This window comes from Panthera leo, chromosome B2 (assembly GCF_018350215.1).
Source record: "Panthera leo isolate Ple1 chromosome B2, P.leo_Ple1_pat1.1, whole genome shotgun sequence".
Classification (NCBI taxonomy): Eukaryota; Metazoa; Chordata; class Mammalia; order Carnivora; family Felidae; genus Panthera; species Panthera leo.
Window position 1 is genome coordinate 15,693,684 of NC_056683.1, and position 26,276 is coordinate 15,719,959.

General features: G+C 45.4%; 1 protein-coding gene across 3 annotated transcripts in view; it reads right to left on the reverse strand.

Moving 5' to 3' along the window:
* The window catches only part of PHACTR1 (phosphatase and actin regulator 1), a 553,120-nt gene that overhangs the window by 250,459 nt on the left and 276,385 nt on the right, over nucleotides 1-26,276 (reverse strand). Inside the window, exon 1 of one of the 3 annotated variants that reach the window (XM_042937879.1) lies at nucleotides 3,823-4,072. The exons of the other annotated variants lie outside the window; for them this stretch is intronic. Coding sequence (XP_042793813.1) covers nucleotides 3,823-4,072 — 250 coding nt within the window. Of the gene's footprint in view, nucleotides 1-3,822; nucleotides 4,073-26,276 lie in introns of those variants that run through there. 3 annotated transcript variants of the gene reach the window in all.

Genomic DNA, 26,276 nt, shown 5'->3' on the forward strand with positions numbered 1-26,276 from the left:
GATCAATCATATGTGAAAGGCACAGCAACCTGCAATCAGTAGGTCTTATCTCTAAATCATTTGATTACTTTTAAAATATGCCACCATAAGACAGAAGCTTCCAAGTATTTTTGTTCTTTTTGTTGTTGTTTGTTTTAAGCAGGCTTCATGCCCAGTGTGGAGCCCAATGTGGGGCTTCAACTCATAACCCTGAGATCAAGACCTGAGCTGAGATCAAGAGTCAGACGCTTAACCAACTGAGCCACCCAGGTGTCCCTCAAAATTGTCCTAAAAAGTGTTTTAAAATGTTAAAAATATTTTATTTCTATTACAATTACTTGACATTACATCTTAGTAATGATTCATAATGTTATAATTCCTATGGTGATCCCTCCCTATTAACAGACTTAAAAGGGATTCAAATAAGAATAGAAAATACAGTATGTAAGTATGTACAAAATTATATACAGAAATATCTTGCCTTCTAGAATAGATTCCTCCTTAAAGTTGATTTTCAACTATTTGTAAATTAAATCATATTCTCATATTGACTTCCAATGCAAGTTCTGTGATGATTTAGCCATGTTTCTTATAGCTGTACAATGTGCATTACTTCTAATCTACTTAGCTAAAACTTTCTCTCCCTCTGTTCCTACCAATTCCAACCTGTCAAGTAGATAAGGCAGATTAAAAAAAAATAATGTACTAGGAAGTTCTGCAATTCTCATTCCATATCCTAATAAACATGGTCTATTAACTCTGCACATGTATATAACATACACACACACACACACACCATAGTACCTAATGCTCTGCATTCAGTGTGGGTGACACTTAAAATCAATTTGATGGCAAGATGGAAAGCACCTTGATTTTAGAGACAAACATACGAGGGTTGAATCTTTCTTCTACCCTGTACTTGCTCTGTGTACTTGGCCTTTAGCACTGAAATGCAACAGAAGCTGGTTTCCTGATTTGCAAATGGCTTCAGTAATGTCACCAAAACAGCAAAAATGAACGAAACAAACCTATCGTTGACCATTAGTGGTGACCTGTAGTTTACAATTTTTTTTTTTTAAGTAAAAGTTTACTTCGAATAAGGTCAGCAAAGCATCTTTAATACTAGTCAGTAGATATCAGGAACTTTTTTTTTTTTTTTAACACTCTTAACTAAAATGGCAATAGATAAATGTAACTTCATCTTTAATGAATGCTCAGCCAGAAATACTTCTTTTTAAAGTATTCTATGTTAGCCAAATATTTTTAGTTACCGGTGGTCTTTAACTGAAAGTTAACAAAATTTGCTATTTTGTTTAAAATAACTGCCATCTTCTTTTTTTTAATGTTTTATTTTTGAGAGACAGACGGACACAAGTGGGGGAGGGGCAGAGAGGGAGAGACACAGAATCCGAAACAGGCTCCAGGCTTCGAGCTGGCAGCACAGAGCCCAACGCGGGGCTCGAACTCACAGACCGCGAGATCATGACCTGAGCCGAAGTTGGCCGCTTAACCGACTGAGCCACCCAGGCACCCCTGCCATCTTCTATATAAAGAAATCGAGTGAGAGAGTCCGTGAGCAAGGCCTCTATAACATATTGCCCACGTAACATTTCAAGTGAAGACTTGCCAACTCGAGCACAATTTTCCTGGGTTGCCACTAAGTGGCCTCCTCAATGCCGCACGAGAAACCAGACACATTCATGGTGCTGGAAACAATGCAGGAAAACTCCTCCTCAATGGAGCCCCACCAAATCTGTTGGCAGGACTATCTCTCCTCCACATTCCCTTCAAAAGAGCTGGCTCTCCCGGCATACAGAAAAGAGGAGTCACGTTGAAAAGAGCTTCTAGAGAACTTCTCGAACAGAAAAGTTCACTCATGATGAGCCATCCTACGAGGTTCATCTTTGCAGGAAGTGAAATTTACTGGAACTTCCTTCCCCTTGACAGCGGGCAGCACTGTTCGGGGCTCCGGCCATAAAAGCAGGGCGAAACTCAACCTCCTTCTATTTCCTGGACTACAGGAGCGCACCACACGCATTAGGAAGGCAGGGTTAGCCACGTAGACACGGTCACCTGAGGTCTCCCCCATACTAGCATCCTTTGAATTAAATACTTTAGTTGCATCAGAGGATATGCGAACATCCACAGGGCGTTCCTTAAGGCATTCCAGGGTGTTTGAGACCGCAGAGATGATGCGTGTCCCAAGCATAAATAGGTGCCATAAGCTAAAAATACAAGCCTGCCTCCTCTGACCGTGTGCACCAACACGTATACCAATGACAGCATTCATACCCCTGGGTAACCACGCATCCTTGAGTGCAGACACGGAACCTTTCCTTGCTGTAGCCACATTTCCCGATCCTAATTTAAATCAACTCCCAAGGCTGTGAGAGCAGCCCATGTGTGGAGCACATCAGTCCACAGACTGATTCACTGAACAGTTTAGCCTGCATCTCATGCTCTATCACATTCATTACATGGCAAAAGTCTGCTTTTGCATCATCCCGTTCATCCGTTTATATTCCAGAAGCGCCCTCAGTTTATACAGTACCCAAAGGACCAAACCGCAAGTCCGGTAAGTGTGTGCTTCTCATGAAAGGATCTCCTCCCCCACACCTCACAGGAGATTCACTGGTGTGCTCTGTGCGCCAGGAGGGCCCCAGGTCTCCTTCTGTATGCCTGGTGCCATCCTGCATAGCCTCTCTCACAGTTTAATCAAAGAAAAGTATCATTACGCCGGCAGGACTCTAATTTTGAAAAGACATTAGCCAAGCCACAGTCCCTTCATTACTCTGCACTTGAAGAGGCCCACAAGGACCGGAGGAGGGATACTCTCTGTTCTTCCAAAGGGAAGAAGGGAAACCCTCGTGGTGGATGGGAAAATCTGCCTGCCCAAGCAAGTGTGCGTGTCAGCGAGGCCATGAGCTTCTGGCTGGCCAGGAGCTAATGCTCTCCCTGCAAAACCTACCGCCCAAAACTTTTCTGCGACCTTCAGGGGCCCTCCGGGGTCGGCTCTGTGAGCTGCTTCGGAACCGCCCGGAGGCTCCGGCCAAATGCACGGGCGCGTCCACATCTGCAGAGGCTGCTGCCTGGTCCGCGCCAGCTGTCCCTCGTTCTGGGCTCCTCCAGCCCAGAGTCGCTGGCGGCCCGGCACCCTCTCCCCGCCCCACTTCAGATCAGGTCTGGGGGAGCTCTCGGGGTCGCACCCGCACGGGCTCACCTGCAGGAAGCCGCTGCAGGCCCCTCCCCCACCTCCCACGTTTTGGCCACTGGGGCATCATTCCAAGAGGGGCCGGCAGCTGCGCTCCAAAAATCACAGCCATGTTTCACTCCAAACAGAAACCATTCAACAACTCCACAAGTCTCCAGGGCGCCGTGGCCGAGGCCGAACCGCCTCTCCAAAGTGAACCCACCCGAACCCCACATCTGTAACGCCGCCCCGGGCAAAGCCCATCAGAGCGCAAAGATGGGAGGGAGAATGAATGGCTAAGAAGCCCGGAAAGCTAGGAAAGCAGGTGTAATCACCTTTTTGAAGCTAATAATGCTACCGCTGACAAATCTCCACCCCACCCCCCTCCCCAAACCCCACCTCCCGGAAAGGAAATCCCAGAGCTGCCCATTTAACTGTTTCAAAGCCCTCATTTGAGGCTGCAAATACAGCTGCTCGGATGCGGTCCCGGTGTGGCTCCGGGCTGCACTCCGCAAAGTGCCGGGCGGGCGGATGTCCCCACAGTTCTCCGGGGAGACACGCCGGCGGCGCCCCCAAACTGGGGACCGGCCGGCCGCGACACCTCCCCGCCTCCCGCGCTCGCCGCCGCCGCCCCGACGGGCCTCGGCACTCACCGTCCCGGGCGTCCTCCCCCCGACTGCAGTTGCTGCAAATGTGTTTGATCTCCTTGCCCAGTTGACAATGGATCACAAAGGACACGTTGTTGTTGTTGGGGGCGGGCTCCTTCAGGGGCTTCATCTTCGGCAAATAAAAAGCTTTCTTTTTGGGTCCCTGGGCGCTCGCTGCTGGCACCGCGCCCTCCCTGCAGCGCGGCGAGCGGAGCGCAAACCTCCCCGGCTCCGCGGCGCGCGTGGGCTCCGCCATCCGGCCCCCGGGCGCCCCGGGCCGGGCGCCGCTCGGGCCCCCGCGCGCTGCCACCCGCGCCCCGCCGCCCGGCCAGCATGCCCCCGCCCGGCCCCGCGCCCGCGTCTCTACGGCATCGCCACCGCCGCGGGGCGGGTCGAGGGGGGTGGGGTGGGGAAGGCGCCGAAAGGGTCTCGACCTCGCCGACCTCGCCGCCCGAGCCAATCCGAACCCCGCGGCGCGAGGAGGGCTTCCGGGAGGCGCTCGGCGGTCGCACCTGGGACGCGGCGCGCCCACCTCTCCCGCGGCCTCGCGTGCACTGCCTCCCCGCGGCCCCACCCTCCGTCAATCTGGGCCCCGGCGATTCGCGCCTGCTGGGCTTTGCAGCTACCTTCGCTCCCTCTCCAGCTCGGGGGCAGGACGCCAGCCCCCCCCCTCCCCCTGGTCTTGGAGCCTCGCGCCGCCAAATGCAAGCAAGATGGGCCACACCGGAGGCAGCTGCGCTCGGAGCCCTCGGGGTGCGAGCGCCCCTCTCGTGGGCCAGAACACATCACCATTCTCTGCTGGGTCCAGCCCACCGCCCTTGACTTTTCGCCGGAGCCGGCAACCTGTTAGGGCATAACTGATCTTTTCACCCTGCGTAAAAATCCCCCCAACCTGAAGGGGGCCTTCCACCGGCGTCCTTCAAACTTAGAATAACACGGAACAGGAAAGGCTGCTTTTATCAATCCTCAGAAACAACTTGCAACTCAGGGAACCCAGCTCATTTGGCTCGAAGGTTCCCCCAGCTGTCTTAGCACGGTGAAGAAGGCTCAGCCAGGCGAATGACATCTGTCGAGATGTCCAAAGAGAGAAGTGTGTTAAATAAGGCAAACCCATGGCTCAGTGGGGTTGTGACAGATACGAGTTAATCGAGTTTGTCGTGTGCTTTACAAAAACTAAATCATACTATGTCTATTACGGTAATCTTGACTCGGATGTTGCCAAATCCTGCATCACCTTTCAGAGAACTAAGGCTTGGAGAAGGCGCAAATCACAACCACCTTGGGTACTTATTTAAAAAATAGAGATTTGGGGCACCTGGGTGGCTCAGTCGGTTAAGCTTTCTGACTTCGGCTTGGGTCATGATCTCGCAGTTCATGAGTTCGAGCCCCGTGTCGGGCTCTGTGCTGACAGCTCAGAGCCTGGAGCCTGCTTTGGATTCTGCATCTCCCTCTGTCTCTGTCCCTCCCCTGCTTGTGCTCTGTGTGTCTGTATGTGTGTGTCTCAAAAACTAAATGAACATTTAAAAAAGTAGAGCTTTGGGGACCCTGGGCACTGGGATTCTGGTTTAGGAGGTCAGTGGAGGGCCAGGAATCTGTAGCTTTAACAAGCTCCCCTCTGTGATCTTGATGCAAAGCATGAATGGTGAAACAGGTGCTTAGAGCCAGGGGGTCTAGCTCCCAGGCTGGGGGCTCCGGCTTCCTATTAAACCTCCTTCCTTGTGAACCACGACCTTAACCCCTTTTTTCCCCCAGGCCACTGAAATACTATCAAAGGAGGTATTATCACCACTAGTGGTTTCTAGGAACTTTCCCCAAAGTTAATTTCATAATAGCCTGTGACTGACACCCCCCCCCCCCAAAGGCAAGTCACTGCTAGCCTCTCCTCCAACTGGGCCAGTTCCACACGTGATGGTTCCCCTCCCACATAAAAATGCCGACAGTCCACTGGGGATATCAAATTCCCGTGTCCTAATAAGCGTCTGATCATTGCAATGCCACCACTCCCTCATTGATATTGCTTCTCATCTGCAAAATGTTCCACCCAAATCAGCAGTTTCTTCTTCATGACGCAGTTTGGGACGTCAAGCGGTGCCATAGCCTGCTGGAGAAGTAGGTGCCAGAGACTCACGTGGAATTCACGTGTTGGAGTTGCAGGCTCTTGAAGTAGACAGCTAGTCTCTCCTGGTGTCCCCTGGGGCCTTCAGGGACCCTTCTCTTCTCACCTCGATGACCAGCCGAGAACCAGCCACGGGTAAATCTCACTGTATCTGCTCAGTGTCCGATTCCTACCACTCAGTCCCTGGCTCATTATAATTCTTACTCTAGGCATAGCAAAAGACCCCTCTGTTATATCAGCGGGGGTATACGACAGAATGCATTGCGTTGTGTTACGGGCAAACCTTTGTTATTCTCTTTTCCAAATCCTCAGATCCCTCCCCTAAACTGTATCACCTCTTAACTACCTTCTGGGAAAAAAAGGACGCGTCTCTTCTTCAACGGCTTTTTAAAATTGCACGTTTTGGGGCGCCTGGGTGGCTCAGTCGGTCAAGCGGCCGACTTCGGCTCGGGTCATGATCTCGCGGTCCGTGGGTTCGAGCCCCGCGTCGGGCTCTGTGCTCACAGCTCAGAGCCTGGAGCCTGTTTCAGATTCTGTGTCTCTCTCTCTCTCTGACCCTCCCCCGTTCATGCTCTGTCTCTCTCTGTCTCAAAAATAAATAAACGTTAAAAAAAAATTTTTTTTAAATTGCATGTTTTTCCCACCTTAATGCCTCACGGACCAAGAGACCTGCGTTAACCCCATATGGTCCTACTAAAACAGCTAAGCCCGCTGCAATCCTTTATGCACTCACGGAACACTAAACCAGACCTACAGGCTCCGGGGGTCTCTCTTTTAATTGGCCAAGTGGTATAGCACAGAGAACACGGCCTCGACCGCCAGCTTGGGCTCAAATATTAAAAACGATGCCCCACCGTTATGGTGGCTCTTTATTCAACTCAAAAAGTCAAAGGTATACCTCTGAGTGCCATATCCTTGGCTGGGGATTCATCTCCTTCAACTCCCTTTCTTGAATTTGCAGCTTCTAACTGGCCACCGGTGGCTATTTATACTTAAGTTGATTAACATTAAACAAAACTAAAATTCAGTCCTTCAGTTGCCCCAGCCGCAGTTCACGTGCCCGGTAGTCCCATGTACCTAGTAGCTACTGAATCAGTCCCGGCAGAGGGTAAAACATTTCCATCAATGCTGCAAGTTCTAGGCGACCACGCTGGTCTTAGAAGATGTGGGACTCGTAGTGTCTCGGGCCCAACCGGGAGGCCGAGAAGGCACTGTCTCCTATTGTCACAATAGAAGGTGGCTGGAGAAAGGACCAGGATGCAATAAACCTTAATGCTGGCGGGAGTTTGGAAGAAGATGGCTGTGCCCAGTGGCTCCCAGCACTGTCCTTCCTGTGACCCTCAGCAGGCAGCGGGACAGATACACACACACACACATCCGGTTATCTTTTCTTGACCCTCTTCTCTACCCTGAATGCCACCTCAGTGAAGCCTTCCTCTGATCCATTACTATAACGTCCCTATGGCTCCTGATGCCGAGAGGTGTGCATACAGAGTCTGGGTTTGTGTCACCGCAGAAGACAAACCTGTGAATTATGATCCTTGCAATCATGGCTCGGCTCTGTTGCTATTGAAAATCATCTTCCTGGGGCGCCTGGGTGGCTCAGTCGGTTAAGCGGCCGACTTCGGCTCAGGTCATGATCTCCCAGTCCGTGAGTTCGAGCCCCGTGTCGGGCTCTGGGCTGACAGCTCAGAGCCTGGAGCCTGTTTCAGATTCTGTGTCTCCCTCTCTCTGACCCTCCCCCATTCATGCTCTGTCTCTCTCTGTCTCAAAAATAAATAAACGTTAAAAAAAAATTAAAAAAAAAAAGAAAAAGAAAATCATCTTCCTGTATGGATAATGAAAGAAAACGGTCATCCGACAGCATTCTTGAAAAGAGGGTTTTTTGTGAGGCTTTTTTTTTTTTTTGAGAAAGAAGGAGAGTGTGTGAGTGAGGGAGGGGTGGCAGAGAGAGAGAGAGAGTCTCAAGCAGGCTCCACACTCAGTGTGCTGCCCAACACGGGGCTCAACCCCATGACCTTGGGATCGTGACCTGAGCCGAAATCAAGAGTTGGGCACTCGACTGCCTGAGCCACCCAGGAGCTGTGGGATTTTAATTTGAAAAGGAAGGAGGGAAGCACTAAAAAGGAACAGTGCAGAACATCATGTCACCTGTAACGGGAATTTTCAATGCAGCCTGTGTGGGACTTTTACCCAGAGGATCCAAGTGAGGAAGGCTTCCCTGCGGTCACTCTCAGTGTCACTTAGCCCCATGGCAATCTTGTTCCCATCCCTTCTTCAGTATACACTTAATGTGGAAATCCCCTCCTTGAAACTTGTTTGGGGCCCTAAGACTCACTACTCAAAGTACAGTTCCCTAGACGGGCAGATCCTGGCCGCCTGAGAGCTTGGGAGAAATGCAGCGTCTCAAGGTCTGGTCCAGAACCTGCGTGTTAGCAAGACTTCCACGTGACTCAGTAGTTCAACAGGGTTTGAGAACCACCCCCTAGGCTTCAGCCCGGTAACAGCATTAATTGCCTACCAGTTGAATACACATACTTTCAAAGTAAATAGCAGATAAGACCCCTGATCTTCCAGAGCTTAAAATTTAATAGGAAAGCAGCACCTGGGTGGCTCAGTCGGCCGAGCGTCTGACTTCGGCTCGGGTCATGACCACATTTTGTGGGTCCGAGCCCTGCGTCGGGCTCTGTGCTGTCAGCTCAGAGCCTGGAGCCTGCTTCGGATTCTGTGTCTCCCTCCCTCCCTCTCTCTCTCAAAAATAAATAAACTTTAAAAAAATTTTAATAACAAATTAATAGGAGAGAGGAGGCAGTCAACGAAAGGACATACGAGATTTACAGAACCCACCCAGCTGAAACACGCAAATTCAGAACTAGAAGCAGCCAGGGAGAAATATGCGTTTAATACTCGGAGTGGGAGCCGTGTGTAAAGGGAATTCTGCAGGGATTAACGTGGAATCGACGGAAGTGGTGAAGCGCGTCGGTCTGAAGGAGTTGGGGGCAGAGGGGTGGTGACAGACGTGGTGGCCACGTGGAGAGTGTGCAAGGTCACAGGCTGGAAGGGGTTCATGGTGATGGGGTGGGGGTCCAGGATGATCTTTAGCCTGGCGGGGAGCGTTACACCCCGCAAGGCAGCGTGTGAAAATCGGGCCTTCCAGAGGACGCCACCGTCGTGATGATGCGAAGGCAACCGGAAACCGTAAAATTCCCCACGGCCACATGTGAGAAACGGTTTGTGATCAACTGGGAACTCAGCTTGTGTTCCGCTTTCTGCCTGTCCCTGCCCAACCGGCTTTTAATGCTCAACAGTTATTAGGCTTAAGAGAAGTCAAAATCCAAGGGCATAGGGGTGTCTGGGTGGCTCAGTCGGTTAAGTGTTGGACCCTTGATTTGGGCTCAAGTCATGATCTCACAATTCGTGAGTTTGAGCCCCGCACTGGGCTCTGTGCCGACCGTGCGGAGCCCGCTTGGGATTCTCTCTCTCCCTTTCTCTCTGCCCCTTCCCTGCTTTTGTGAGCGTGCACTCGTACACTCTCTCAAAATGAATAAATAAACTTAAAAAAATCAAAGGGTAGATATTTGGAAATGCTCATGGCGTGCTTAAGCTCTTATGAGAAAGATAGAGTAGAAATACCAAATATTAATGTCAGCACAAGGCAAAGCAGTGGAACCATTCAAGACAGCTATGCTTAGGTAAATATTACTACACAGATTTAATCTATAAAAAGACTTAACAGGTTTCTTTTTTTTCTTCCTTCCTTACCATTTCTTTCCACAATTTACACTCAGGCTGTCCATTAGTTGTTTTGTTTTGTTTTGTTTTTTTCTACAATTTACACTCAGGCTGTCCATTAGTTGTTTTGTTTTGTTTTGTTTTCTTTTTTCCTGATTCTATCTCCTTTTTTTTTTTTTTAAGATTTTCTTTTCAAGTAATCTCTATACCCAACATGGGGCTCCCACTTACAACTCCAAGATCAAGAGTCCCATGCTCTACCAACTGAGCCAGCCAGGCGCCCCTGTCTGTCTCCTTTCTTGTTCCTATCTTCCCTGTAGTGGGTTGAATGCTGGCCTTCCAAAAGATACATCCACATCAAATCCCTGGGAACATTTGGGAAAAGGTTCTTTGCAGACAACTAAGTGAAGGCTCTTGTAGTGAGGAGATCATCTTGGATGACTTGGGTGGGCCCTGAATTAGATGATAAGTGCCCTCCTGAAAGACACACAGACAGTGAGGAAGACACAGGCAAGAGACGAGATGGGGATGTGAAACCGGAACCAGAGCCTGGTGTGGCATCGTCACAAGAAATGACACAGTCACCAGGAGCTGGCAGAAGGTGAGAAATGGAATCTTCCAGAGAGCTTCTGGGGCAGGGAAGGGGGAGATGGCCCAGCCCACACCTTAAATTTGTATTTGTGGTCTCCAGGACTGCAAGAAGATAAGTATCTGTTGTTTTAAGCCACCAACTTTGTGGTAATTTGTGACACAGGCGCTCGAAAATTCATCCGCTCCCTAAATATTAACAATATATTTCTTAACACGATTTTTTTAACATTTTACTTACTCTTGAGAGAGAGACACACACACAGAGCATGAGTAAGGGAGGGGCAGAGCGAGCGAGAGCGAGTGAGAGAGAGAGAGAGAGAGAGAGAGAGAGAGAGTCCAAAGCAGGCTCCAGGCTCTGAGCTGTCAGCACAGAGCCCGACACGGGGCTCGAACTCACAAGCCGAAGTGAGATCATGACATGAGCCGAAGTCAGACGCTCAACCGACGGAGCCACCCAGGTGCCCCTGTTACATTTCTAATTTAAGAAAAACATCTATTTTTTTTCTTAGTTTGATCTAAATGTGTATGATGACAAAACCAGAACTGTAAACTAATCTATGAAATACGTATTTAAGAACAGGGTTAAAAATGACGTCCACATTGTTTCCGACACAGAATCGTTCCACACTACTGCTGTTCCTGTGTGTGTGTGTGTGTGTGTGTGTGTGTGTGTGTGTGTGTGTGTGGTTTTTGTTCTTTTTTACAGACGCTGGAAGGGAAGTATGGAATGGAATCGAAGTAGACTTTCATTAAGAAGGGGATGCAGTTTCCAGACTTTTTTATATTCATCATAATGCATTTGTATGCTGAGCAAGGAGACACAGGCAGAGTGGAGGCCAGTGAAAATTCTTCAGGCGACTCAGTGATGTATAAGGACAGCTCATACTCAGCTCCGTGCGCTGGCACAGCTGTAGGGCATTGTCTGTGGCTGGCATCTGTTCTAACAGGTTGACCATCCGTTCTGACCCTTGCAAGTCTAGTTATTCGATATTTTGAATGCCACTCCTGTAGATAAACGTTAGAAAGCAGCCGCACCATGGCAGACTTTAATTCTCCTGAAAGAAGGGTCTCTCCCACAATGTTCTTCCAAAAAATGGGTTTTGGAGCCGATAGTAAAAGTTCTTCTGGCCTTAGCTTTTCCCTTATTATTTCTTACTCCAATCTGGCAGGTTGTTGGTGGAAGAACCAGAGAGCAGTCAGGGGCCAGCTGCTTTGAAGAAACAATCTCATGTGCCCGGTTTTAGAACTTGAGTTCTTTTCGTTTAGAAAAAATGGTTTATATTTTATTTTTGAGAGACGGAGAGAGGCAGCATGAGTGGGGGATAAGCAGAGAAGAGAGAGGGAGACACAGAATCCGAAGCAGACTCCAGGCTCCCAGCTGTCAGCACAGAGCCTGACACGGGGCTCGAACCCACAAACCATGAGATCGCCACCCGAGCCAAAGTCGGACGCCCAACCGACGGGGCCACCCAGGCGCCCCTAAAACTTGAGTTCTTAAAAATATGGTTGAGACATCTAAATGGCGTGAGCAGTTTCTGTGTGTGTGTGTGTGTGCACGCACACGCATTTATGGGATTTTTGTTTTGTTTTGTTTTAGCTAAGGGTTTGCTTTTTTTCCCCCCTAAAACTGAACAGAAAGCAATTTTCCTTGTAGGCTTGGATAATTATGCTTACTAAGGGGTTGTTCCGTGCAAACTGTTCTACAAACACTGAGCAGATAGCACCCCAATGGGAAGGGAAGAGGGAAAGGATTGAGACAAAACAGGTGACCAAAGAGGTGATTTGAAGGACAACCGTCAGGAACACATGCCTATAGCTTGATTGCAGTGTTATCTGGGGTGTTTCTTTCTCTTTCTGCATTCCCGCGGATGGGAAGAGGACCCGAGTCGTCTAGTCCTCAGGTCCAAAGAACTCCGCCATGCGGTCAGAGTGAATCTCATCTCTGCGGGTGGGATGCAAAGATCAGTCCGGTAGGATATTTTCTGCAAGATTTTCTTTGTCAAGCATCTTTACAACCTGTATTGCTGATACCCAATGGAGGCGCTCAGTCTACACTTTAAAATTCGGGATGGGGGGGGGCGCCTGGGTGGCTCAGGTCATGATCTCACGGTCCGTGAGTTCGAGCCCCGTGTCGGGCTCTGTGCTGACACCTCAGAGCCTGGAGCCTGTTTCAGATTCTATGTCTCCTTCTCTCTCTGCTCCTCCCCTGCTCACGCTCTGTCTTACTCTGTCTCTCGAAAATAAATAAATGTAAAAAACATTTTTTTTTTTAATTTGAGATCAAGTATTTCTGCTCATGTCCAGGGGAAAACAGAGGAGAAGAGGTAGAGGTTGAGAATTGGTTAAGATTAGTGAGAAGCCTGTTGTTCCAAAGTAGTCTGTTTCTTTACATTTTACGCCAAGTCATAAATCCCATCTTATTTTTAAAATTTTTTTTGATGTTTTATTTAGTTTTGAAGGAGAAAAAGAGAGACACAGTGAACAGAGAAGGGGCAGAGAGAGAGGGAGACACAGAATCCGAAGCAGGCTCTAGGCTCTGAGCTGTCAGTGCAGAGTCCGACTCGGGGCTCAATCCCACGAACTGTGAGATCATGACCTGAGCGGAAGTCAGACGCCTAACCGACTGAGCCACCCAGGCGCCCCTCATAAATCCCGTTTTAAATGAGATATGTAGCCATATGAACACAGCCTTATGTTTCTTTCTAGAAGCAGGTTGATGTTGGCGATTTAGATACTTCTGGATAGTGATCTTACAGAATAAAAGCACCTGACCACAGAGATGCCATTAAGTGTACTTATATCACAATACAATAAAAAAGCCCACCAATAAGGAGATGGCTACATAAATTATGGTATATTTAAAGCATGATGCCACTAAAAATAATGAGTGATGTCTTTACAAGTTGGCTCGGAAGCATCTCCACAACGTATTGTCAATGAGAAAATTACCATACAGAGGACTGACTCGGTTTTGTGAGACACATACAGTGGGCATGGGTATTAGTCTCCAAATATTTCTGATTCACGATCTTCATATACGTGGCGGGATTGCAAAAACGTCTAAATCCCCTCAAGGGTAACGGCTGGAGCCAGGTGGCCAAGTGTAACCTACAGTGAGGAACTGTAGCTGCTGCTTTGTGTTATGAACTGAGCCGAACCTACCTGCCCACCCGCAAAGGGCATGCACCCTGAGACATGAACTTGCGCTGTTCTAAGCTGCTGAAGTCCCGGTGTCGATTTAACTGCAGATTAATCTAGCCTATCGAGATTACTCCAACACCGACATGTGGGTGTGAGGGATGTGTATCTGTGCGTGCATTTGTATATTATCTATTACTTTATTTAGTTATCACACCAACACCATAAAATGGAACTATTATTTCCATTTTACGCTACAGGAAACCAAAGCGCGAGAAGCTTAAACAAATTTCCCAGGTTACCCAATTAGCAGTTTGCCAGTTAGAAGCCTGAGCCAAAATGTGTTAACCTGCAAAGCATCCTTTTCCTTCCCCAGCCATCCCACTGACACACAGAAGGAAGGTGGTTTTCCTTCAGAGGACCCTCAGCACTATGCAGGGACAGAAACATATGCCATCATGAAACACAACCAACAAAGGTTATCAGGATACAGGCACGGGACATAGAAACCTTGCCTGTCATGCAGAGCAGAGCTGCTGGGGGGAAGGAGAACAGGGGTAAAAATAGGACGCACAGATCTTATCTATCATCTATATTGGCAGAGTCCTGCCTTTTCAGTCTTGAAACAGACTGTGGTTGATACTCACTGATGTTACTGTTTTAGGACCGAGATTGCATCTACAGCGTGGTGAGCCCCTCGGGGCTGTCTGACAAAAACTCAGGATCAGCTAATGGTAATTGGCCGTTAGGACCGAATCACAATTGTGTTTGTACAGAGCAGGTGCAGGAACAAGGTAATCGGATAACGTGACATTGGCAAGAAATGCAGATTGGCGCCTTTTCCCCCTCCAGTGTGAGAACTTTAGTTGTGGGTGAAATATAACTGCGGTGTGAGTAGCTGTGAGTAGCCACCAATGGGGAGATCTTAAATGAGTACTGCAGGTGTCTAAATGTGAGATCGGCAAATTATTTCTTCCACGGAAAGTAAGATGGTCTAATTCACTGAGCACATTACGATGTGCTCTAAGACTTGTGAAGTGAACCATCAAAGGAATATTTCTGCTTCTAACAAGCCAAGTTGTTCCCCTCTTCCCAGCATGCCAGGGTCCTGTGATCTTGTGAGCTTCCAAAATCGTTTTCCTTTTGTTTCCTTTTCTTTCTTTTTTCTTTCTTTCTTTCTTTCTTTCTTTCTTTCTTTCTTTCTTTTCTTTTTCTTTCTCTCTTTTCTTTCTTTTCTTTCTTTCTTTCTTTCTTTCTTTCTTTCTTTCTTTCTTTCTTTCTCTTACAGTAGAGAAGCCATGCTGAAGAGGAATTGTATTTAGTTTTATACATTACAGGTCAATAGAGCTTTCCTCTGTGATACATATTCTTTCTGCACAAATTATTATAACAACAGTTTGTAGCCGTGTTACATGAAAAAGGAATGTTATTTACAGTGCTGGAAGGATACGGTAAAAAGCTAAGAAGGGGGGCACCTGGGTGGCTCAACTGGTTAAGCTTCTGCTTCTTGATTTCAGCTCAGATCCTGATCTCATGGTTCATGAGACAGAGCCCCACGTTGGGCTCTGCGCTGAGAGTAGATAGCCTGCTTGGGATTTGCTTTCTCTCCCTCTCTCTCTACTCCTCCCCCTGTCTTTTTCTCTTTCTCAAAATAAATAAATAAACTTTTAAAAAAAAGTTACAAAGAGTCTAAAGGGAGGTCACACAGAATGTGTTGTTGGAATTTAAGAGTAGATGAGTAGATACACATGTGTATCTAGATAAGGATGAGCTCTAAAAACCCAATCAGGGCCACAATGATGAGTCTGCACAGAAAGAGTCCATTGCAGGGGAGAGGCAGGGAGGGACACATCACTTTGTGAGTTTCCAGGGTGTTTGTGAAACTGCTGGGCTCTTTACTAATAAATATACTAGATATTTTTATTTATACACTTATTTATAAAATATATTGATGGAATAACAAATATATTAGATATCATATATTAAAATTAAATGTTGGGGCCCCTGGTGGCTCAGTTTGTTAAGCATCTGACTTCGGCTCAGGTCACGATCTCGCAGTTTGTGACTTCGAGCCCCACGTTGGGCTCTGTGCTGATAGCTCAGAGCCTGGAGCCTGCTTCAGATTCTGTCTCTGTCTCTCTCTCTTTCTCTCCCCCACTCATGCACTCTCTCTCTCTCTCTCTCTTTCTCTCTCTAATGCAAATAAACATGCAAAAAAATTAAACGTTATATAATATCATATATTTTCCATACGTTTTCTATTTTTAAGTAAAAAGACTCTGACATAATCCTCACAGCAATTCCAAGATTTGAGGTGTCCCAACCACCATCTGACAAGGAAGGAGCCAGGGACATGAGAGAAGGTGCACAAAGTTGTATCATGTGAACGGGGCAGAGCCCAGACGCACAGGACTGCCAGTCACACACCATCCAGACACAGCCCTTCTCCACCGTATTGTGCTCCTGTCCAGAAATGTGCCCAAAGGAAAGAAGCTATAGTGAAGGTAAAAATATCTTTCTACGCCAACCCAGGAAGGAAGAAATTCCTGGAGGGCTTCTTAAAGATGAAGGGCAAGCCTATTATCTTCATCAGGATCTGCCCATTTACACTGGAAGGAAATCTACTTTCCCATTACATGGATTAAAAAACAAAACAAAACAAAACAAAAAAAAACAACCAAGTACCGAAATGAACATTCTCTCATTCCCCAATTTTGTAATTTGTAAAACATTGTAAGACATGCCCTTTTTTCCTTGAAACTCAGCAAGTAAAAAATAAACAAAAACAACAGACTTACTGAACCCTTGACAAAAGTGAGCAACTCTTAGAAAACCTGGGAGTTACGATAAAAAATGAAGGAAACGTGCAGAGTCCATACACATCAAATCGACGTGTTTTTCTCTACCACCAAACATGATGAACAGAAATTATTTAAAGTAAATCTGGCCCCAAATTTTAACTATGTGAAGTCCTTTTCCAGACTCTCTTTCTTTTCCCAAATTGGTGATATGTCAGGGCAGACCTGGAGCCCAGGTTAAGATCCCTTGATTTCAAGACAACAGCCATGCCTTCCCAGGCTAGCTTCCCAGAGACCTGTCAGTCCCCTTCAGGCGAAGAAGCCCTTCACGCTTCTAAGTCCTAATCTCAACTTTACCTTAAAAGCGAAACCCCCCTGTTTTGCTTGCAAGAGAAAGGCACAGACATTGTTCCACAGCCCGAACCAGACGTGCCAAAGTTAAAAGGGTTCCGACGGCATTCGTGCATGTGAATTACAAGCATTAATCATAAAGCTTCCCTGCTAATATGTTCATGAGCCCACACAGGGCATGTTTTATATGAGGATCTGCCCCACTTTTCTTAAATGGTGCATATCAAGTCAGCCGTGAGTTGTTCAGAACACTCGATACACAGTTTGGGAACTGTTACCCGCCATTATGTTCACGGAGGGGGAACCCCCAAAGCAGGCATTGGCCAAACGAAGCTCAGTGTTTGACAACCGTACATGATCAACCGACAGCTGATACTGCTTCCAGCTCAGCTATACTTTTAAACAGAGACAGGCTCTGTTTCTGTTAACGGCTTTTGTAGGTATGCGTGTAATACAGGAGACACAATAAATCACAGGAAATGCTCTCTGCTTAAAGTTTCCTCGGGTTTTGTTAACATGCAAATAACGAGGGACACAGATAGGTCCATGTGTAATGTTGGAACGAAAAAGAGAACCGAGCTGCTTTGCCACCAATAAATACTGGCAACCAAGGATGCGAGTGCACAGAAACGTATAAAATGCTTTGTATCGCATGCCGGCATTTTGCCAGGTCAAGGAAGAAACTGGTGGGAGCCTTCACCTGAGATACTGTGTTTGCTAAAAGAGACGAGCCATGTGCTTCTGTGTTCTCCAACACCACCTTGGCTCAAAACTCTAGAACAGAGGGAAAAGATCGGTAACCCAAGAAGGAAAGGGTCCATTCCATGCAAATAAATAGTTTGGGGGGGCGTTCGTTATAAATATAAGGATACGTTTGAAAACATGAGGAGACTGCCCAGAAATCTTTACATCGCTAATTGTTGGAGGCAGGAATGAAGGAGTCAACAGAATCTGGACCGGCAAATCCAGACTGATGCTCTCCTCGCCGATCGCCTGCCAGGGTCAGCTGGACCAGTACTCCAGTGAGAGCAGTCTTATAAACCAGGGGAATTCCTCCTGGACATTTTGATTTACCTATGGCTGAAGCATGGCTTGAGACACTCAGGAAACACAGAGGTTTCAAACCAACATGAGAAGTTAAAGAGAAGTCCGGAAACAAGAGACCGCCTCCCCAAAGTGAGGGCACCGTGTGTTTCAGCCTGCTGCGTTTCTCTTAAGACGTAGAGTTGAATCAAGAAACCGTGTTTCGGAACAGTACAGAGAACCCTGGAGAAAGGCATCATTGTGTTTGCCTGAGCTGTTGCAAGTGGTGCTGGGGGAGGGGAAGGACTCAAATTGACCCGGAATGTGTAGTCATATTCTGAGATTCAACAGTCTGGCCCCGAACCTTTCTGATTGTCTCCTGGTGCAGACTGCTGTTCCTTCCCAGGTCTCTCGTTTCTCCCCTGTCACTTGCACTTGAATCCTCCTGCCTCATCAATGTCGCTCTGTCTTCTGTACACAGTGGCCAAGCCTTATGCATGCTTCACCTTAATTCTTCGCTCATTTGTGAGAAAAATCCCCAGATCTGGGGGTGGGGTGGGGTGGGATGAGATGATGCCCCATCTCGCTCTTCAAAACTTGAATTCAAGAAACAGCTTCTTTTTTGTTAAGTGCCTTTATTTTTGAGAGAGACGGAGAGAGCATGAGCAAACCGGGTGTGGGGAGAGAGAGAGGTAGAATCCCAAACAGGCTCCACACTGTCAGCGTGGAGCTGGATGGGGGGGTGGGGGGTTGAACTCACAAACTGTGAAATCATGACCTGAGCCAAAATCAAAAGTCGACCGCTTAACCAATGAACCACCCAGGTGCCCCTAGTAATTTTTATAATTAAGAACCCATCAGGGCACCTGGGTGGCTCATTCTGACTTTGGCTCAGGTCATGATCTCGCGGTTTGTGAGTTCGAGCCCCACATCGGGCTCTGTGCTGACAGCTCAGAGCCTGGAGCCTGCTTCCGATTCTGTGTCTCCCTCTCTCTCTTCCCCTCCCCTGCTCATGCTCTGTCTCTCTCTGTCTCAAAAATAAACATTCAAAAAAATTAATAAAAAAAGAACCCATGAAAGTAATGTATAATATACTAAGCACCCATAGGTATATATCACCGTGTTACTTTCATGAAATTTTCTACCAGTGAACAATGAACTGTCTCTGGACACAGACCTTCCCCTGATTCCTTCATAAATCTTTTCTAGGAATCAATCCCCCCAGAAAGCCAACTGAGTTGACTTGAGTTGCGAAGGTAAAAACTTTCAGGATGGTTTGCCCTCAAAGTAAGCCATACATTCTTTGGTGGATGAAATGAGGGGGTCAGGCTAGTAGATGATGCTAAGGTCTTTCAACAATGCAATCCTTGACTTAATAGTTGTTACATTTCTACCCCTGGAAGAAGGCTCAGAAGAAAAGAAACATAAAAAGAAGAGGGAAATGTGTTGGAAGAGGGAAAGGACAGTCTAAACAGAAGCAAGAGCTTTGGGGGGAGAGCTGAACTTTGCTAAGATAGCAAATCTTGACCTACAGCAAAGATAGACCAAATCGTCCTCTGCAGCCACAACTCCCACTACCTTGCAGATCTCCTGCCACTTCCTGGTTACTCCAGGTGACGCCCACTTCCCTTCCGTCTTCCTGGAGTCTCTTTCTTGTTCATATCACAGCCTGAAGAGTGCCATTTGGGAAGGATCCCTTAGCACACTTGGGCAGACACAGCTACCTGCTGTCCGTTCTCAGAGCCATCCTGGAGCCTACTGCTAACTGGACATTTATTGTTAACATCCTGAAAATATTTTTATTTATATTATTCACTATTCACTATTTTTATTTATATTATACACTATTCATGTGTGTGTTAATCCGGTTGAAAAATGTTAACATGGGTTCTAGTTGTTTCCTTGCTTTGAAAAGGATACGAAGGCGAAAGACCAACCAATCCTCCCTTTTTTTCTCACCCCCCCCTTCTGCAGAGGCAACTGCTCCCTTGAAATTGATGTGTGTACATCCCATCTATATTTTTATATTTTTACCATATGTGTACGTGTTGGCAAGCTTTGTGGGTTTCAAATGGACACAGTGGTATCACATTTTAAGAATCATTTTTGAACAGTCTACATGTAAGTCAATATTATGTTTTAAGATTATTGCATGTTGATTTCACGTATATCGAGTCCATTCATATTTCCTGCTGCATCAGTATTCCGATATAGGACTATGTTACAATTCATTTATGAATTCCCTCATGGGAGGGCTAGTTAGTTGGTATCTAAGTTTCGGATAATTACAAACAATTCTTCAGTGAGCATCCTGATAGATAAAGCTGTCTTTTGTACTGCTGTGCAATAGTTTCTCAAAGGAATACAAACCTCCAATAGCCCTGTGTCATAGTACCCGCACATCTTTAGCTACACTTGACATTGACAGCTTTCAGAGTGATTGTAACAATCATCATTCCGTCAACCATGTATGAAAGTTTCCTTTTCCGCCTCACCACCCCTTGGTGGTATTACCAACATTTTGCTTCTCAGTATGCTGGGTGCGATTTCCTGCCTATATCCTGATTACCTGTTAGCTTTTGGATTTCCTCTGCAAACTGCTTGCTCATATTTTTGTCCATTTTTAGCAGCCGTTTATGTTGTGCTCTGCTTTTGGACTTTTAAAGAAATTCTTTCCTACGATGAAGTCATACAAATGTCCCTTATGCTCTCTTTTAATAGGTTTAAAGCTTTGCTTTACGTATTTAGGTCATTAATGCATCTGGAATTTGTTTTTATACATGATGTGAGCTAGAAATCCCACTTTTTTTTTTCAATACAGAGACATTTTCTTTCTGAGTACTATTTATTTCACAGCACCTTCTTTCCTCGATTACAAAGCTATTTTGCCATGTTCCGGTGTATTGAGTTATATTGAATGTTCTTTTTTTTAATGTTTATTATTTTTGAGAGAGAGACAAAAAGCAAGCAGGGGAGGGACAGAGAAAGAGGAAGACCCAGAATCCGAAGCAGGCTCCAGGCTCCGAGCTGCCAGCACAGAGCCCGACACGGGGCTCGAACCCACAGATGGGGGAGATCATGGCCTGAGCTGAAGTCGGCCGCTTAACCGACTTAGCCACCCAGGTGCCCCATTGAATCGTTTTTATGTATCTATTGAGATAATCATTGTTTTCTTTTTCTTTGATATATTATGCGGTGAAATCCTAAATAGAATTCCTAGATTAAACCAACCTTACATTCTTGGAATAATTTTAATTGGCCTTGGAATCTTACTTCTAAATAGCTTGCTGGCTTTGTTTTCAAATATTTAGTATTTTTGCATATATATTCATACATTACATTGGTTAATAGAATTTCTTTTCTAAGATTTTTGTTTGTTTACTTTTTAAAGAGAGAAAGAGAGCATGAACAGGAGAGGGACAGAGTGAGAGGGAGACACAGAATCTGAAGCAGGCTCCAGGAACTCACCGTGAGATCAGGACCAGAGCCAAAGTCCAATGCTTAACCACTGAGCCACCCAGGCACCCCAATAAAACTTCTTTCTTATATGCTCCTTGTCCAGGGTTGTATTCCTTCTTTTTCTATTTCCTTGAATAGTTTGTATAAGATGGAGGTTACATCTTTATTCTCTAGAAGAGCTTATATAACTTAAGATAAGCCCTCTTGAATGTTCATCAAAACTCACCAGCAAACCTTCTACTACTAATTATTTCTGGTTAGCAGATTTTTTTTAATGTGGATTCAATTTCTTTAGAAATTGTAGAGATTTCGCTTTTCTATTGGTCAGTATTGGTAATTCACAGTTTATCTAGAAAAATTCACCATGTTGTCTAGGTTTTCAAATTTACTTGCATCAACTTGATCATAATATTCCCTTAAGATGTTTGACAATTATCTGTTAACTGTGTTCCCCTAATATTCTTTGTATGTTCTGCCTTTCATTTTGTTCTCAATGAATCTTGCCAGAAATTTGGCTATTTTATTACTATTCTCAAAACACTAGCTTTTGCTTTGTTTGTTTGCTTTTGAGTCTTTGATGGTATCTTGGCTTTCCTTCCCATTCAGTTCTCTTATTTCTAGATTTCCCTTCTTTTTCCATGGATTAGCTCTGTTGAGTCCTTTCCTACTTAAAAGTCCTAGGTATCCTTATTATTATTATTTTCTGTATCTCTCAATACAGCTGACTTTTCTTCTAATTATTTCCCTAGGCTTCATTGTGAGTAACTTCCTTAGGTTGATTCTCTCTTCAGCTGTGTCCACTCTGCTTTTTAATCCAACCACGTAAGAGTTTAGTTTCAAAGACTATAGTTTTTCATTTCTAGATGTTGTATCTCCTTCTCTAGTCGGTCTTTTATTTGTTTTTCATAGCTACCTATTCTTTCATGATGGTTTCTGTTCTTTAATTTTCTTATTGTAAGCATCTGTATGTTATAATCTTTAGATTTTTCTCCTATTTGTAATTCTTCCTTTATGGCATCTACTGACTCTCCTTATTGTGATCTATTTCTTCAGGAGACCTTGAGTTTTTCATGCAAAATTATGCTCAGCAGGATGGTTTTTCATTCCCTGTAGAGTGATTTTTCATTTGTGTCTGTCAGTATCCCAGGGATTCCAATGGCCCAGGGGAAAAAAAATTATGTTCACTTTTAGCACTGGGATTCCCAAATCTTATCAGTAGCATACATTCAAATCCCACAGAAAGAGTGGGATAGGCTTGCAGTTTTGATTTATCCCAAGGGCATTCCTGCCTCTACCCAGATCCCCAGAGCTTAGGACTTCTCACTACTTCCCTGTCCTTAGAGGCAAAAAAGATACTTTTGTTTTTACTATCGTATTTCCAGGTTTAAGTGTGGAAGACCCTTGAGGAACCTTCCCTTAAGCAGGGCCAAGGCCACATTTCTTGTCCCTGAATTGAGCATTGCAACTCCAGCCTTCAGTGTCAATGGTGTCTATCCAGGCCAGGCCAATGGAATGTCAGTTCCATTGCCTATACTGCTGAAAGTTCTTCTCATTGCATCTCTGTATGTTTGCCTCCCTCACTATCCATAAGCATTGCTAAGGCAAGAACCACAGTTTACTATCCATCATTCCACTCTGCTCTGCTCCCCCAGCTTCTAACATAGTCCTGGCACTTGGTAAACAGGAGCTCGGTAAATATTGGATGGATGGATGGATGGATGGATGGGTGGACAGATGGACGGATGGATGGAAGGATGGATGGATGGACGGATGGATGTACGGACTGATGGATGGATGGATGGACGGATAGGTGGACGGATGGATGGATGGACAGATGGATGGATGGATGGATGGACGGATGGAGGCTTTAATATATGGGCACCTGACATCTACCAAAAAGTTCCCTACGACTTGTCATTTGCAGCATGATGTAGAGGTCTTCCAAGACACAGATAGGAGATGTGTCAGAGAATAAGGAGGATTGGAGAGAGACACTTGAAGATTTCTGTGGTGCCTGACTGATCTGACCGGGTCTGCAACTAGTTTTTTTCTTCCCTGTTTGAGACATAGCTTAAATTAAATAATTAAAAGTATACGAGCAGCCAAGAATAGCACTCCAATGCTATATCTAGCATCTGGCTACCTAGTTATGCAGTGCACTGAAATGAGAGGCAAAAAGCTTTCTGACAATTTAATTAGCATCTTTCTAGATCTTCAGTTTCTTAAAAATACGGGGATGCTTCATTTGCAAGGTGCTTACAGTGCAAGAGGAAGGCGCTCTGATTTGTCCTTCAACATCTATCACTGGGGGATGGATTCACATGGGGAATTGGGAGGAGGGAGACAGAGGGAAGAAAAGCCTTGTGTTGTATTAACCTAGGACTCATCCTTTTCCTTACTTTACTTTAAGCCAGCTGTTTACCTTCTGGACAAGGTAAATAACCACGTGTGTGTCGCCAGCAGATTTTGGATGTAAAAGAAATAGCTCACACGTAGAATTTAAGAAACAAAACAAATGCGCAAACAAAAAGACAGACAGCAAAACAGATTCTTCAATACAGAGAACAAAGTGGTGGTTGCCAGACGGGAGGTGGAGGGAGGGGATGGGTGAAATAGGTGATGGGGATTAAAAGTACACTTATTTGCTAATGTGGTAAGGTCCCCTCCCTAAGGAAAGGAACAAAAAAACCTCAAGGCAACCTGGTTATACACGCACGTGACAACATCCCTCACGACCTTGTAACATGAGATCACTTAGACTACATATTTGTGTGTGACCATATGTAGGATTCAAAAGAGTAAAAAAATAAAAAACTAAGCCATGAGGCGTTCGGGCTCAGTTCTTTGGGTACAAACCCAACTGAGCAGTGCCAGCAGGAATAAAGTTGCTTCCTGGAAAAAAAAAGTCACTACTCTGTGCGAGAATCCTGCTACACTATGAACACCGAGCAGTGTGTAGAATTGGTGAATCACTGTAACATAGAACAGTGAAACATATAACACATAACAGGATACGTTAATTTAGCAGATACTAAATTAGTAAAATGCACACACACACACACATGCTGACACAGTTACATCAGTGCTGCAACTGAGGAAACCCTTGCATTGTGGTTTGAAATTTACAAGGTTTGTCATACTGAGTGCTTGATATTTGCATTATCCGAGATCCTGAGCAAGCTTTAAATGAGGCGTGTTCAGAAAATACTGTTCACCGGATGACTCAATCAGCGAAGCGTCTGACTTCGGCTCAGGTCATGATCTCCCAGTTTGTGAGTTCAAGCCCCGCTGACAGCTCAGAGCCTGGAGCCTGCTTCCGATTCTATGTCTCCCTCTGTCTCTGACCCCTCCCCTGCTCATGCTGTGTGTGTGTGTGTGTGTGTGTGTGTGTGTATGTCTCAAAAGTAAAGAAACATTAAAAAAAATTAAAAAAAAAGAAAATACTGTTCATGCGATTCCCCTCCCCCAGCCCCAACATGATAGTTTAATTAAACTAAGTCTATTTCCTTCTCGGTGCTCACCGTAGTGTGCTGGTCACTCTAGATAATGTGCCCCATCACCCATCCAAGTCTCAAGCTTATTCCTCTGAGGCCAGCCACCGCCATATGGCAACAAAATGCTGATGAGGTAGTTTGAGTTCTTCAGTTACAGTTTTTTGTGTGATTTTTTTTTTAGAGGAAGAAAAAGATACAGAAACAGAACTGTGTCAGAGAATAAACCAAAGAGCAGAAGGATACTTTAATAAAATCAGAAAAGTGCCAGAAGACTACTTTTCTGTACTGCTGGTTTTCAGAAAGCATTCTGCGGACAGATTTTTTTTTTTTTTTTAATTTTGAAGGTGGACATAAAGAAGGGACAGGTGGCTTTTATGCTCAGAAGGTTGGTCCAGGGTCACTAAATGCTGCTGCAGCTTAGACATGTTATCGTGTATCAACCAGCCCACCTGGCTGACCCTTCCTTCACTTTCTCCACCTCCTGGGCTGGGCGCATGTTTAGATCCATCAGGCACAGTCCCAGCCTCTCCTGAGGGACACCTGTGCCACTGAATTTGAAGACTTGGGACGGAGTTGAACTCAAAGTAATTACACGAGAGAAAAAAATACCTTTAAGATAATGTCTGTAATCAGCAACACGGGACATTGTTTTCACTCATTCTTCCTGGATATACTCTTTTCTTTTCCAACTCAATTTATTTAAACTAAAACCAAAACTAAATACAGTTCACCCATTTCTCCCACTCCCAGCTTGGACAACCACTAATCTGTCCTCTGGAGCTGTGACCTTCGTTTTTTATTTATTTGTTTTTTAGAGCCACACGTAAGAGAGATCATACTGTATTTGCCTTTCTCTGACTTATTTCACCTGGTATAATGCCCTAGAGGTCCATCCACGTTGCTGCAAATGGCAAGATTGCATTCTTTTTTATGGATACATAATACTCCTTTGTGTGTATGTAATACACACATATATATATATATCACATTTTCTTTATTCATTCATCTTTCAAAGGACACTTAGGTTGTTTCTATTTCTTGGCTATTGCAAATAATGCTGCAATGAACGTGGAGGGCATATATCTTTTTGAATCAGTGTTTTCATTTTTGGGGGGTAAATACCCAGAAGTGGGATTGCTGGATCACCTGGCAGTTCTATTTTAATTTTTTGAGAAACCTCCGTACTGTTTTCCACAGTGGCTGCCGCACCAATTTACATTCCCGCCAACCATGGACGAGGGGTCCCTTTTCTCCGCATCCTCACCAACACCTGTGATTTCTAGTCTTTTCGGTGACAGCCATTCCAACAGATGTGCGGTGATACCTCATTACAGTTCTGATTTGAATTTGCCTGATGATTAAAGGTGTAGAGCATCTTTTCAGGTACCTGGTGACCATTGGCACGTCTTCTTTAGCAAAATGTCCATTCAGGTGTTCCGCCCATTTTTTAAGTGGATTGTTTCTTTCATGCCTATTGATTTGTATGAGTTCTTTATATATTTTGGATACTTGTCTATTATCAGATATGTAATTTGCAAATATTGTCCCCCATTCAGTAGGCGGCCTTTCATTTTGTTGAAAGTTGCCTTTGCCGCAGAGAAGCTTTTTAGGTTGAGGTAGTCCCAACTGTTTATTTCTGCTTTTGTAAAACTCTCGCTTTTGGTGTCAGATGCAAAAAATCATCACCAAGACCTATGCCAAGGAGTTTATGACCCAGGTTTTCTTCTAGGAGTTTAAAAAAAAATTTTAATGTTTATT